The sequence below is a fragment of the Hibiscus syriacus genome, unplaced genomic scaffold (genome assembly GCF_006381635.1).
Source record: "Hibiscus syriacus cultivar Baekdansim isolate YM2019G1 unplaced genomic scaffold, ASM638163v2 tig00000773_pilon, whole genome shotgun sequence".
Taxonomy (NCBI): Eukaryota; Viridiplantae; Streptophyta; class Magnoliopsida; order Malvales; family Malvaceae; genus Hibiscus; species Hibiscus syriacus.
The window spans coordinates 2,067,916-2,083,114 of record NW_024061823.1 but is presented as its reverse complement, the minus strand read 5'-3'; the positions used below and the strand labels follow the sequence as shown (position 1 = coordinate 2,083,114).

The following is a 15,199-nucleotide window of genomic DNA, read 5'->3' as shown; positions in this document are numbered from 1 at the left end:
TTATATTGAGCAAAACTTTAGCCACCTAACTAGAAATAATAATATAATTTAAACACTTACTTTTATATTAAAAGTTTCTTGTGTGATTCTTTCCGAGTGAATTGTTTAAGCTTATTTACGGAAACAATAAGAAAAATAAAAAATAGAAAATAGGAATGGTAGAAAAATCTAAGGTTCTTGTCAACTCAGTCGCTTCTGGTATCCCTATATACACCATGATGACTTCAAGTCTACCTTTAAGTATTGTGTTGCAAATTTATTTGTTTGTCTTCTTTGTTCTTACGTCGATTTTTTCACTTTTCAATCATTATTGCTGTCAATTATCAACCATTATTGTTGTCAACTTTCAACAACAAAAAGTTTAGTCATTAATTTTAACAAGTTGACTTGATGACCGCTTACTTTTCAACATATTGTTAATGAAGTTGACAGATTAAATCGAAGGCTCTTGCGGGGAGAGAATAATGAGAAGTGCGTTCCTCACTTAATTGCTTGGGATGAAGATTTTAGACCAAAACAGTTTGGCAGCTTGGGTGCGCACAATGGGTAAAGACAATTTTGTTCTCCTTCAAAAAATAACTTGGCAGTTCCTTAATTAACCCGATAGTCTTTGGGTAAAGGCTCTCAAAGCTGTTTATGGATTGAAAGACGACCCCATTCAGTATGTGATTAACTCTCCTAGTCGATCTTCAGTTTGGTCCCATACTTGGCGTAGCTTAATGTCTGGTCTCCAAGGTCTCACGACCGGTCTTTCGTGGCACATTGAGGACGGAACTGAGACGTTTTTTTGGAAGGACAACTGGCTTGATCAACCTCTTTCACACAATCCAGTAGTGCCTATCGAGTTTATTGAAGACTCCAGCAAAGTTAGTGAGTTTATAACGTCGAATAATGAGTGGGATTCAAACAAAATTTTTGCCATGTTCCCATGAAAGTTGCAATCCGGACTATGGGCTACCCCCTTCCTAAATTCTCGACCATGAAGGATGGATATGTTTCGAGATACACGGTGAATGGAAAGTTCTCCACCCGTTCGGCCTATCTCGCTCTTATCGCTGATAACTCTGGAGAATTGGAAATTGATTTTTCATGGATTTGAAACCTTCCTGTCACCCTTAAATGGAAACACTTCGTTCGGTTGGCTTGCCTTGACACTGCTTACAAACGCTAGACGAGCGTCTTGGGGCCTTTCTACTTCTGCTAGTTGTACAGCTTGTGGATGCCTTTTAGAGAACTTGAGTCATATTCTGCGTGAATGCACTATAGCTTGTAAAGCTTGAAATCGTTGCATTGAAGGTTCGAGATGGAGCAGTTTCTTATCCAAGGATATGCATAATTGAATCTTTGATAGCCTAGATGTGTCCAAAAACTCACAAGATGATGATACGTGTGTGGGAAAGACGCCTGTTGCTTCTTTTTTCTTCCAATAGCGCCCTTAATATCATAATGTCATGTTAGTAAAAATATTGATCCTCAATTGATTATCTAAAAAGGATTTATTTAAAATAAAATGTTATGATTTAAATTGCTAAAGATAAAATTTAAGGACACAATTAAAAGAAAATGATAAATATGTTAGATGCTTTGATCCATGAAATTATACTATGTCAATGTTTGGTATATGTGATATTGTGGGTAAATTAGATTTAATTAATCCTCTAGATGTGTTTTGGAGAGTGTCAAAAGTATTATTGGGTTTTGTTTTTAATTAGGTCATTTCAAACTAGTATAAATTCTAACTCAAATGTCTTTAAGTGTCATAGGTGAACAGTGGCAGCTGTATATAGTGACCACCCAGGAATCTAAATTTGTTTATGTTAATTGTTCATTTTACTGGAGGTGCCTATCCTAAAATTTTATTTGTGCATATCCCATATGAGAATTTTTTATTATTAATACATATGTGCTCACCTTGAAAAATATTTCTGAATCTGTCACTATAAGTGAAGATAATGAAGATATAGAGTATGAAGTTTTTGTGTTTAATACTTTTGCTTTTGACTTTTATAGACAATGGTTTTGGTGTGAGTTTTGTAAAGAGGAAACAATTAAAGAGAATGTAAGGTATAATGTTTAAAGGAGCAATACTTAAATGGCCATAGATATAATTTATTCAAAAGATACAATTAAAAAAGCTTTTAGATTCAAGCAGTAGCATTTACAATTGTATTGTCAATAATTAAGAAAAGTTGTGAACAAATATTATCTCGTAATCATCTTGATTAAAATGTTAATATTTATTTATTTTAATTACGTCCTTAATATTATCATGTTTTGAGACAAGGCAATAGAATTGCTGATAAACTAGCAAGAATTGTTGGCCCAGATATTACTGAAACTCAGGTTTTTTTATTCTCCTCCAATGGAAATCCTTGTTGCATAAGGATAATAGTTGATTGTTGGTGTACTTGTCGTCATCCTTATGGTGGCGGGGTGTAGACTTGCTTTTCAGATTAGTTTGGTGGTTTGTTGTATTATTATTACAAGGTGTACTCTTTTCTTATATTATGTTTAGAGAGATTTTTAACGAGGCATTTGGTAATAATTCTTTTTTTCATAAAAAATATTGATCATCAACAAGGCCTTATGTAAGGAATAATCTTTACTATTCAAACTACCAAAAAGAAATTATAAGGGCACATTTAAAAAGAACAAATCTTGAAGGGTTTCTTTGCCATTATGCATTTATCAAATTAAAACATGATTTTGTCCCATTATCTCATGCGGGTAAATTAATTGGTCCAATGGACCAGTTACAAATTTATTTTGCAACTTACGAAAAATGCTACAGTGAAGCACAAACTCGTCGCGTCAAAATGACTTGTTTGGTTAAATATATTTTTTAATGGTCTCAGGTCCATGGGCCCCAAGTGGGCCAATAGTATAATTTATTTCGAAAGATTACATTGAGGTGACGAGTATGAGTGAGCAAAACTCGATTCAACTCGAATCAAAAAATTGATTTTTTTCAATTTCGAGTTATTCGAGTCGAGGTATTTGACTCCGTAAAAAGGCTATATTTAGGGCTTTTTCACTTAAATTATTGATTGTCTTAAGGCATATTTAGGTTCATATAGATACATTTAGGAGCATATAATTGCATTTGGTGGATTCTGATTGTCGTGACATTTTATGTTGAAAATGGTGTTACTTAACGGGGAAGGTAGTGTTGGCTGATGATGTGTAAGTTTATGGAGCCAAGGATGAGCCAGGAAAATTGCCGCAGCAAATTGAGATGGTGAGGCAACTGCAAATGTCATGGAATTTTGGACGGTATTTATGGGCCGAAAAAGACAAAAATGATGAAGATATTTTTATGGGACCTACTAGTTGTCCATGTTTGCACATGAATGACATACCCAACTGTTATTTTTGTGACCACATGACAACCTAGCATCCCCTTTATGTAAAGGGCATGAATCCTATGGTACAAAGGAAATTTGGCACAAAATCCTAGGATATTCTCCTAGTACAAACAAAAAATGATGCTACAAAAATGAAGAGGATTCTTTAAGGAAAAAAGTGAGGTATGCAAAAGTGAAAATAGGGCTAAAAGTTTCCATTTTTCCATTTCATCTTCTTCGTGTTAACCTCAATATCTAAGCTCAAGGGAGTGGCAAGCTAACCATCCAAAAGGAGTTTGTGTCGCTAAGGTGGTTTACGGTGGCCCAAGGGAGATCACGGTGACGCGCGTGTTGGGAGTTTCCTCTATCCTTGTACTTTCATTTTTATTTCTATTTTATGGGTTGTAAGGAACAAATTATTTCCATGGATGCTTTTTACCCCACTATAAACTAAACTTTATTTGGTGTGGGTTATTATGGATGATTAAGTGTTTGCTTTAATGAATGATTTATGTTTTTCTGATTTATCTATTTGCTTTGCTCATTGTACTTAATTACTTAGGATTGTAGGAGCTATGAGAGAAGTCATTTCTTAGGTAAAACACTTAGTGTTCGAGAGAAACTAAGTGAAAGATCCTTAGTGTTCGAGAGAAACTAAGGGAGGATCAACGTGAGCAATGGGTTTTAGTTGCTAACTAAGGCCTAATCCACCTTAGAGATAAGGACAGGATTTAAACGACTATAAGGAGTAGCGCTTATTCGATAGGTTTCATGCCGATAGGTATTGTCGTGGCATTTTTATCTGTCAAGTTCCATGACTAGAGATAGCGTAGGGACACTTTTAGTAAACTCTGTAGAACAAATAGACCATAGAAGCTTGAACCATTCTAACAGACAAGGCTTAGGATTCTTTAGTGACCCCACCAATTATTCCTATTGTAGCTTGTTTGTGTGAGGATTATCAAGTTATCTTACTTATCCCCAAATCCTCAATCTATTTTGCTTTAACATTTTTAATTGGTTACAGTCTAAACATCTTAATTTGCCATAGCATTTCCATCATCTTCATTGCCACATTACCATTACATCTTAATTTGTCATAAAATTTCCATCTACCACCTATCCACACTACCATTGAAATTCTACCTGCATACAATTCATTTTGTCACAGTATTTCCATTTGTTACTTTTCTATATTGCCATTGCAACTTCATCTGTGTATAGTTCAGTTTGTCTCATCATTTCCATCTCACTTGTTCATACCACATTAACTATACTTAGTTTTTTTAGAATAGTACATAATTTTTACTCAAGATCCTTTAAATCCCTATGGAGACGATACTCACTACTATATTACTTGTTCGATTGTGTATACTTGTACATATTTTCGCGTAATTTATAGCACTCACAATATGTGAATAACAAGCAACTTTTGAATTTTAAAAAATGTAACCGTTGAAACTCGTCACGTCGAAGTAACAAGTTTTGTCTAATTTAATTTTTAAAAAAAATATTAAAAATAGTTTAATACATACAAAATAATTTTATTACAAAATAAATAATAAAAATTATTTTTCAAACTAAGATAATGCATAATAAAATTTATTTATATTTTCGTAATTCTTGACGATGCCAATGAGTGGTCGAATGATAATGACGCGGGCTCGTTGAGTACGTCGTGGTCGTCCGCCTTGATCCTCTTTGTCTTCATTTTCTTCTTCAACAAGAGGTGTACCAAACATCACTCCACTTTGAGATCCACATTTGAAATACGGTGATGGAGTAGTTAAGGTATTTTATGTCCATATTGTTGTAATTGACTCAACTTGACTACCTTGTTGACCATATATAATATGATCCCATTCACCCGCATGTTCTGTCGAAGATGTTTGAGTGCTTTGCATTGCATCCCATGAACCTTAAACTCAATTCAACTAAGTCTACGTTAAAGCATGATATGGAGGATATAAACCATAACAGGTCTGAGATGCAAATATTCAGCAGAAACAGAAGTAGAATATGAAGATTTAGATGATGATTTCTTTGCCTTTGTGAATTTGGCCTCACGTGTTGTTAAATATGGTTTCCTATTTTCTTCATAATTTCGGAGGAAGGGAGAAATGTTGAAATCAAGGTCAACAGTTGTAATCTTGAAGCGCATAGGGACAAATAAATGTCACTCATTTCATTGTTGAATTTATACAACATGTTTCTTCAGCCAATTCTCTTTATGTTTCGTACTCATATATATTTTATAGATTTCGTCCATACCTAATATTTGTGTAGGAATAAGTTGATGAGACGCAAACTATCACAACACTCTATCTGCGGCGTGCATATCAACAATCGCAAAGTGTAGCAAAGGCGTAACGGCACACTACAACTTCAACCCTTCAAAAAATCTTGGTGGCAGTAACCATCGGATCTTATTGTCATAATACGGAATTTGAGAAAAACTGTAAGTATTAATTATAAAAGGTGCTATAAATAAAGAATTAGAATATAAAATAATATAAAATTTAGTAATTTACCGCATGTCGACCGACAATATCTATCCTCATTCGTATATCAATTTTATTTACACCCTTCAACCTGGTCTATGTAATTTTATATCACCATCTAAATAATATAATAAATAAAAATTTAAAAAATAAATTTAAAAATTTAGTAAAAAATTTATCTTCCAACCAAAGGAAACTCAACGAAGGATGATGTAATTGGCATTAAAAATAAGAACCGATACCACGCCCAAGATTGTAGCAAGACTAGACAACTGACAACATCGAGTTTCTGACCCCTTTCGATGATTATAGCCTTGCAAAGTTCACGGTATAAAATTACCAAAATGGTCGAGCCCCAACTAGTGTTGCAACACTCAGTAAAATTCTCCAATATCAGAAGATATTGAAAGCGTACCAAATTACCAAATTTATCTAATATCACTCCAATCATTTGGAGAAGATATGCTCAGGCTACAAATATAACCTCCTCCTCGGTAGAGTCGTTAGTCACATTAAATTCGAACTACAACCAAGTGATCTGTATCTAGTACTCTTCTAAGACCTTTGGTGGTGGCATCTTTCCCAAAACTTGGTGAAAAATATCGAATCGGTTGAAATCGTTTTGTCTCACTAGTGTCGCACCATTAACTGAAACACCGAGTTGATAAGTGACATCTTTCAACGTAATCGTCGTTTCACCGCTTGAAAAATGGAAAATATGTGTCTCATACCTCTAATGTTCAATCAGAGCAGAAATCAATGCCGAGTTCACCTTAAAACCATGCATAAATGTGGCTAAATACAGTTCGGATTGTTGTAGATATATAATAATCCGTTGATGCAAATCTCTCATTGTCATTCGTCACGTATGCTCAATTCTTCTTCTGGACCGAGTTCAATCGAAGAAATATGGACAACATCAATGCGTAACATTTCATTTCAAGTAAACATTTTTCAGGAATTCTTCAAAAACTATGAATTTTTCTTAATTTTTTGCTTAACAATACATAATAAAAATCCTAAACCTCAAACTCATATTTATAAATCTAAACTCAACGACTATATTTTTTAAAAATCTCACCAAACTCGTCACCTCAAGATGACGAATTTTGCCTTAACTGTTGTAGTTGCTCGTTGCATAACAACTATAAACTACTATTTTTAAAAAAATAACATAAACTTATCACTTCGATGTAATGAATTCCCTATTTTTTTAAATTTTTTAATTTTTAAATAATTAATGAATTAAAAAAAGCTAACAAGACAAATCTTGAGAAATATATTATAATATTAACTCATGATGGATCCATAGATTTGGTACTGTTAAAAATAATTTTTGATCGAATTTGTGTTCGACTGTAGTAATTATCGTAAATTGTAAAATAAATTCGAAAGTTAGATTATTGAGTTAAATAATTTGGCCGCTTGCAGTGATGGAAAAAATAGGTGAAGGAAAGAAAATCTAATATAAGGTTAATAAAATACGCTATCGGAAATGTTAATATTTTTACTAAAAATATTATTTTTTTTACTAAAAATATTAATATTAGACATTATTTAAAATATTATTTTTTTACCGAAAATAGTAATATCAAAAATATTAATTTTAGGTAACGAAATTAATATTTCTAGTAAAAAAACAATATTTTAAATAACACTCTACTGAAAATATTAAAAAAAATATTAATATTTTCAATTACAATTTTTTTCAATTTTATATTAAATTACTGTACAGCATAACTAAAAAAAATACCCATGATTTCAAGTGTAATATCAGTCTGCAACAAAAGCTCCCTTTCGTTTCATTTTAAATAAACAATTACTAAAAGAAAAAGAAACTTCTCTCCCGCTTTTATTCTGATTTTCTTTGCATTCCCCAAAAACTCTCTTTCCGGAATGCTCTCTCTGTCGTCTTAAACATCGATCCAATCCCCAACCTGAAATGCCGCCGTTTTGTTTTGTCGGAATGAAGCTCACCGTTAAAACCTTTCTTCTCAATTCCCGTTTTCTTCTCTTTTCGTTGGGTTAAAAATTGGGATCGAAATTTCAATCTTTTTTTTTAAATGGTGTTTTATTAGGTTATGGTATTGAAGAAAAACATTGAAGATATACAAGGGAAAGACAGTTATCCTTGCGGCCAACAGCTTTTGATTCACAATGGGAAAGTTTTGAAAGATGAAACCACCTTAGCTGATAATAAAGTCTCCGAGGATGGTTTCCTTGTTGTCATGCTTAGCAAGGTATAATTTTTCTTTTTAAACGGTTACTTTTTTTTTACTAAGTTGGCAAATATTTTCACATGTATTTTTTTTATGATTTTTTTAGTATTGTATTTTCTGCTTATATGGTCTGCAAGATGAGAACTGAATGAGAAGGTGTTTCGACTTCGAGTATTGTAATGTTCAGATAACAAAGTTTTTTTTTAATTGTTAAGTTCGCCTTCTTGCATTCATTTCCTTGTATCAAGCTGTTTTGGTTGTTTTGAGTGTCATACCTGTGGATTATATAGCAATGTGGAGAACCGTTTGCTAAAAGTATTTGGCTTCATCTGAAGCTTGATGTGTTTCAAAGGAAAAGGAAAATTTTCACCGGCAGTATGGAGTGTTTCATGGTTTCCTTTTTAGCTTCCTCCTTGTACGTTCTCGATTAGCTCGATATTTCTGAATGGTTTAGCATGATACATGCACTTGTAGTATTGGTACTTACTTTCAATTGTTTGGATGTTCTTAAAGAGCAAATTTTTGAGTTCAGCCGGGGCCTCTTCTGCTCAGGTAATCTTATTCTTTTGATTTGTTTCTATTAGGTTGAGCATTATGTTCAAGTTCCACTTCATGTTTCAAATCAAAATAAAAACAACTTTAGCCTTCTCTTGCCTGACAGCCTGCTTCATCAACTCCATCTAGTACTGCACCTGTTTCTAATCCTACCCTTACGGCTACACCTACCCCGGCAGCTTCTGCACAAGCACCGTAAAACCATTCTACTAATGTTCTCCCTCCCACAAAACATGCCCTGTTCTAAGTCCAGCCACATTTATCTTATGCACATCTTGAATTCTTTTACTGTAGGGCTTCAATGGGCACCACATCTACTTCTGATGCTGCAACAACTAAGTATGTGATGTCTATCTTCTAAATACTTGTTTAGCAGGTCAATAGATGCATGAAATCATGTGTATGGATCTCACAACATTAATTTTCATGATATGCAAGTATTTAGAACCACTTATGATTGACTTTTACCGTGGAAAGAAGAGAATCAAGTAGAAGATATTTGATAGTAGTTTGATTTCCTTTTGGTTGTTATTGCCAATAAAAAAATAATAATATCATCTTTGCTAATGAGGAAGCAGAATAGCACTTATTTTTGCTAATGAGGAAGCAGAATAGCACTTATTATTTGCATTTTGCAGTGCCCTTCATACCTCTTTTTGTTTGTGTTGAACATCCCTTTTTGGCTGTGAAGGTCACATTATTTCAACCAGGCTTGACTCTATAAGAGAAGTTCTGCTAAACTGAATTCCACCTTTCAATTTTTTTTTATAGAACTCGGCAGTACAACTTTCTACATGAACATAATCACTTCATTTTCTGTTTGCTTTACCGATTGAAATTGTTTGAATCATTTACTTTTTTGATGTAGTAAGCAGTTATATGTTTCATCTGAGATTGTATCTGTTGACAATGCTAGGAATATTTTCCTCTCGCTCTAGACATTGAAATGAACTGCCAGGTGTTATCTGATTAATCTTTCCTTTTGTAATTTGTTTCTTGAAAAGAATGTATATTGCTGCTTTTCCCCTCCACCACACCTCTTGTATTCTCTTAATGTTGTGAAAGTAATGAGGAAAAGGTATTCTTGATACAGTCCAAGTGCCAATACGTATAGTCAAGCTGCTTCCATTTTAGTTGCTGGAACTAATCTTGAACAAACTATCCAACTGATGGATATGGGTGGTGGCAACTGGGACAAAGAAACAGTAACTCTTGCACTTCGAGCTGCTTATAACAATCCGGTGAGAGCAGTGGATTATCTATACTCCGTATGAAACTTTAAGATTGTATCTAACATTAAACTACTTATTTGTTGGGATGTGGTTCTGATGCGATCTTATCTTCAGGGGATTCCTGAATCAGCAGAAGTGGCTGTGCCGATGGCTCGTTTTCCTACAAGTCAGACTACTGAAACTGGTGCAGCTCCTGTTGCAGGGGCTCCTAATTCATCACCTCTTAATATGTTGCCTATGGTAAAACCTTAGAGGCTTGGGCTTTTGAAGTACTTATATCATAAACACAAACTATTGTTCATTATAGTGTACAATGGTTTTCGTTTCTCCTTAACATGCTGAAATGATACTAGGAAACACTTTCTGGTGCTGATGCTGGTGGGCTTGAATCCTTGGATTTTCTCAGAAACAACCAACAGGTGTAGTCATGTTAAATCATTTGCTTTCTCTTTAACTATGAAGCATTTTAGTTCTCCGACACATGAAAGGCTAAGTGCGTCTTTGTTTGCATTTTAGAGTTCCAAGAATTGCGTTTAATGATACAATGGTTGTCCCTTGTTCCCATATGTAATGGGATAAGGAGAGGTAAGATAGTAGGCTACCCCCAACATTAGGTTGAGAGCAGCTTCCGTAGGAGACCTCCAAATTATGAAAATGCGTTTAATGATACAATCAAACCCGCAAATTCTACAGGTTTGTATTTCTTCGTTTTTCGCCATCTAAATAACAGCATTTTGTTGTTCTGGAATTGATCTGTTTCTGTTACAGCCCATGCTACAGGAGCTGGGGAAGCAGAACCCCCAGCTTTTAAGACAAATTCAGGAGCACAATGCAGAATTTCTTCAGCTAATAAATGAGCCTCTCGAAGGTTCTGAACGGTGTTTGTGTATGGAATATCTCACCAGGCTATATGAATGACTTGGTGTCGGCAATAATATCAGCTTAAATCTTTATTTCAGGGATATATTTGATCAAGCTGAACAAGACATGCCTCATGCCATCAATGTTACCCCGGCGGAACAGGAGGCTATCCAACGGGTAGGCAAATCTATTGCTGTTATGTAATCTTATTTTATTTGGATCCCTCTCTATCCTCAATTTATTTTTTGGCTTGAAGCTCGAAGCAATGCGATTCAAGAGAGCTCTCGTCACTAAAGCCTTTTTGGCTTGTGATCGCAACGAGGGATTGGCAGCAAACTATTTGTTGGAGAATCCCGGAGATTTTGAGGATTGATTACTTTGTTTTGTTATAGTTTTGGTCGATCGTATACGAGTTTATCTGCTAGGCATGTTTACTTACTGTTTGGGATTAAGCATTGATATGATTGTTTGTTTGTTCTATATATAAAAAAATTATTAAAACAGTTGGTTTTTATATGATTGTCATCACTGAACATATCATCTAGTACACTGCACTCGCATAGCTAAAACCTTCAACAGGAACTAATAGCTAATTGGTGCTTAAGTTTGTGATGTTCATAAGCTCATGAAAGATCAATATTGTTTTGTCGACTAGGATTTGCGTTCCAAATCCGTCTCTGGTCACATATATATACAGACCAATGATATCCTAAACAACTTTGCTTTTGGAGACTTAGAACTCCCTGTCTGGGAACAGAATAGGAGCAAGGAGAGACCACAAATAGAGAGCTGCAGTTACCCACCCGGTTAAAATGCGGACCCACACAGATGGCCACCCCACATCTACTAACTTACCACTCTCCCCAACCGAGGTCGACCATCCCGTCAAAAGCATTGCCGAGTACATACTCGCCAGAGAAAAGATGACATGGAAGAAGGCATACGAGTATGTCACCTGCTTATTCTCCATTTCCTCTTCCTGCTCATCCGCCTTGTCCAATGGAAGTAAAGGCTTGCCACCACCTTCACGCATTCAAACATAATGTTAAACTCTACCCATAAAATGTAAGGAACAAATATTCTTTTACTAATAAAAACAAAAAAAATTGTTGACTTTTGAACTAGCTAATTTCTATCCTTCTCCTACACCACAACCATCAAACTTAGAGACAACTCGGCACAAATTTGAAGAAAGAAATATCATAAACTATATACGGTTTTTCTAATGGTATATTGTTTATAAAGATTGAATATTCTCATTAACAATACCTGCACGAGGAGAACTTGGTGGGGAGAGCAGAGTTGTAGAAGATCCAGCACGAACGGCAGAATATACAACAGAAAGGATAGTGGTAAGCAGACCAACGGTCACAGTGCCAGTAGAAATTGCTTTAGCATGCTTGTGAAGACCATTGCATTCATAATCTCTTGGTTCACTTGCAAGTCCACTGTAGCATAGATACATGCAGTACAGTGATATAACCGATGCTGGCAAAATGCTACCGCCAACCTGTAACATGACAAGTTAATAAGACAAGAAATCACCAAGATACAAGTATTAGTCAATTAAAAATGGAAAAGAAGCATCTCTATAGGTTGTAATAACTAACGTATGAGAGATGAGACCACAATGCTTCAATTTTATGGAACAAAGGAAAAGAGCATGCTTGTAAGGTTTAATACTAAAATGGTTAAGAGATCTTTGCACTAAATTCATGAAATAGGTTGACATGTGGATAGAAATGCACGTTTATATCCACAAGCTAATGACCATCCTCCTATGTTTGAAAAGGTAAATCTATCTTATCAACCATGGAAACAGTATCATAATTCTAATTGGTACTACCAACTCAAGCTTAGGCCAGTCGACTTTACATTAAAGGATTATAATCCACAAGAGAATTAGCTGTTTGAATGAAAGAGATGATAAAATTTGCACATGGTTGCATCAACTTTACTCCAGTTAATGTATTAACTCTGAGGTGATTGATAAAAACACAGAATTATTTGAGTAGATAATGAGAATTATAATTATGAAGAACCAAAAGTAAAGACTTACTGCAGGATGCAGTGCAACTATGGCAAACAAAATAACAAGAATCAAGGTCATCACGATAAAGAAGGTGTTGAGTCCACAATCGTATCCAGATGGAGTGAACCAGTGGAAAAGAAGTCCCGAAAAGCCAAATGTCGCCAAATAGCAAACAAGTGAAACAACAAACAGAGCAATGTACCTATACATAAAAAAACAAGCAGGCCATGAATCTGAAGAATACAGTGAAGAAATATCATAAAAACATCAAAAAGCAAAACTAACCAGAACTGCTCATTGTATCCAACCCATTTGTCATTCCATCCATGAACGAAGTCAAGTAGAAGCACAACTTGAACCAAAAGAAACAGTCCTGAGCCAAACTTAGATATCATCTCTGCAATTGCAACATTTAAGTTTCAGATGAAGTCAAACCAGAAGTGGCTTTAGATAATTTATCATTTCCTGTAATTATTTGTAAATGCTCTGTCAGAAATTGTCTCCTATAGTATGTAAAGACTTTCAAAATAATGACTTAAAAAAATCAAAATAAAAATATAATAACAGTCTTAATTTAGTAGAATGATACACAAGCAGTGTAACTTACCATAAAAGCTGATGATCTCGTTAGGAACAAAAAACATCAAAATAACTAAAATGAACCAGCAGATAATTTTCATCATCCATCCACCATGGTGTAATCCATCACGAGGATCTCTCTGATTTTTCACACCAATCATTAAAAATGAAAGGATAGTGAAAAACAGAAAATTTCCCAAGCTGACCCTGAGCACCGCATCTGTTTCAAACCATTCCCTGTTGGGTGTTTTGTGAAAATGATTGATCCCTGTATAAATAACAATATTAAATTAACTAAATCAGCAAATTAGGTATATGCAAGACACAGGCAACAAGTCCCTTTTCTTCATCGAGAAACATGCAAAACATCACACATGAAATGTGCCTCATGTCGATAATTAATGACAATCTAATATGGGCAAGCATGGTCCAGGAGAAGTGAGGTGTGACTACCAGCAATCCAGCAATCAAAGATAAATGTATAAAAGAACAAGCTCACAATTCATTCAGGAAACCGTTTTGATTCAATATACTAAACTCAAGGCAATAAACATGGTAATGCAGTAGATGTCCAGATTCACGTGGTAATCGGAGCATTCTTCAAATTTGCTAAAAGACATTATACATTAAGATAGCATCTTTAAAATGCATTTAGCCCCGTGAAAGAGACGCTAATGAAAAAAAAATAAAGAATTTAACTTTTCCACCCACATTTGCGTGGATATTATTTACTATATTTTGCAGCAACATTCTCAATCAGAGTAACAGGTAACCAAGATATTGTTGGAATCTTCAACAAAGTACACTCCGAATAATTAATAATAAAAAAGAAATTAAGCAAAATTAGCAACAACAAAAGTAAAATAGAAGAGGCAAAATTAAACGAAGCTTACAAGGCAGGTTCTCCATGAGAGGAGCGGCAACCTCACGGAGAATCCATGAAACAATCAGAGAAAGGGCAAATAGTCCACAATAGGCGATCCTTGCAGACCTCCGGCTAATCCCCGAAACCACAGTGCGGCACGCATCGCAGGCGCACGCCGCACAACACGATGCAAGGCATGAAGCAGCCCACATCTTCTTCAACCACAACTAAAATAGATTAAGGCGCCGAACCCCCCACAACCCTAACGAACAATAAATAACGGAACAGAATTAAAATCAAATAAACAATTGAATTATGCAAAGACCCTATCTGTTGACGATGGAACCGGAAGAACACCAAAAAAAGCGTTCCGGATTAAGATTAAAAGTAAGTAATTGTTTCTTACCTGAGAAATTAAAGGGGAGAAAGGTAGGAGAAAACGATGATTGATTGGGCACCACGAAGAATATAGAGGAAAAAAACAATCGAAATACAAACCCAAAAGAATTGGAATTGCTTTCTCGGTCAGACTCCAAAGCCGTTTGTCTTCCACGTTTGTGACTTTTTCAATTGTGGCATGCCAATATGTAATTCAAACAACACACGTTTTGAGTTTTTCTAGAATGTTTTTTTTAGACAGCATTAGTGATATATATATATATTTTTTTATTAATTATTAAATATTTTATCCTTTGACATAGTGAATATAATAAAATATAATATTTGTTAACTATTTTTAAATTTTTTTAATACAACTATTTTCAAACTTGTTTATAAGACACTATATACTAATTAATTATAATATGATGTATGTTAATCTTTTATAGTATATTACCCATTAATTCACTTATAAAGTTTGAAATGGTAACTGTGCTCAAATAATGCATTTGGAAAAAAATATGTAAAATATAAATTTTAATATTTAAAAAAAATTAAGATGGTTTAGTTATTTTTTTTGCTTTATCCAAAATTTCAATATCTTTTCTATCTTATCATGAGTTTGTGACACAA

The 15,199-nt window shown here is 34.4% G+C and overlaps 2 protein-coding genes across 3 annotated transcripts; one reads left to right on the top strand and one right to left on the bottom strand.

Moving 5' to 3' along the window:
• The first annotated feature begins 7,926 nt into the window (after positions 1-7,926).
• LOC120217819 (ubiquitin receptor RAD23b-like) lies at positions 7,927-11,085 on the top strand. Its single transcript, XM_039214873.1, has 11 exons — positions 7,927-8,085; positions 8,578-8,616; positions 8,726-8,814; positions 8,914-8,958; positions 9,713-9,887; positions 9,966-10,091; positions 10,205-10,266; positions 10,493-10,544; positions 10,620-10,729; positions 10,811-10,889; positions 10,969-11,085. Exons 1-11 carry the CDS (start codon positions 7,927-7,929, stop codon positions 11,083-11,085), a joined length of 1,053 nt encoding a protein of 350 aa, XP_039070804.1.
• A 220-nt stretch (positions 11,086-11,305) lies between these two features.
• Positions 11,306-14,737, bottom strand: LOC120218288 (probable serine incorporator). 2 transcript variants are annotated; one of them, XM_039215280.1, is made up of 7 exons: positions 14,595-14,737; positions 14,217-14,400; positions 13,352-13,591; positions 13,030-13,141; positions 12,772-12,946; positions 11,982-12,222; positions 11,306-11,735 (listed from the first exon to the last, which is right to left on the bottom strand). In XM_039215280.1, exons 2-7 carry the CDS (start codon positions 14,398-14,400, stop codon positions 11,446-11,448), a joined length of 1,242 nt encoding a protein of 413 aa, XP_039071211.1. In that variant the 5' UTR covers positions 14,595-14,737; the 3' UTR covers positions 11,306-11,445. The 2 variants fall into 2 exon arrangements, with proteins under 2 accessions (XP_039071211.1, XP_039071205.1); XM_039215274.1 differs by having other exon boundaries at positions 14,217-14,450; positions 14,595-14,710.
• Positions 14,738-15,199: the final 462 nt, after the last annotated feature.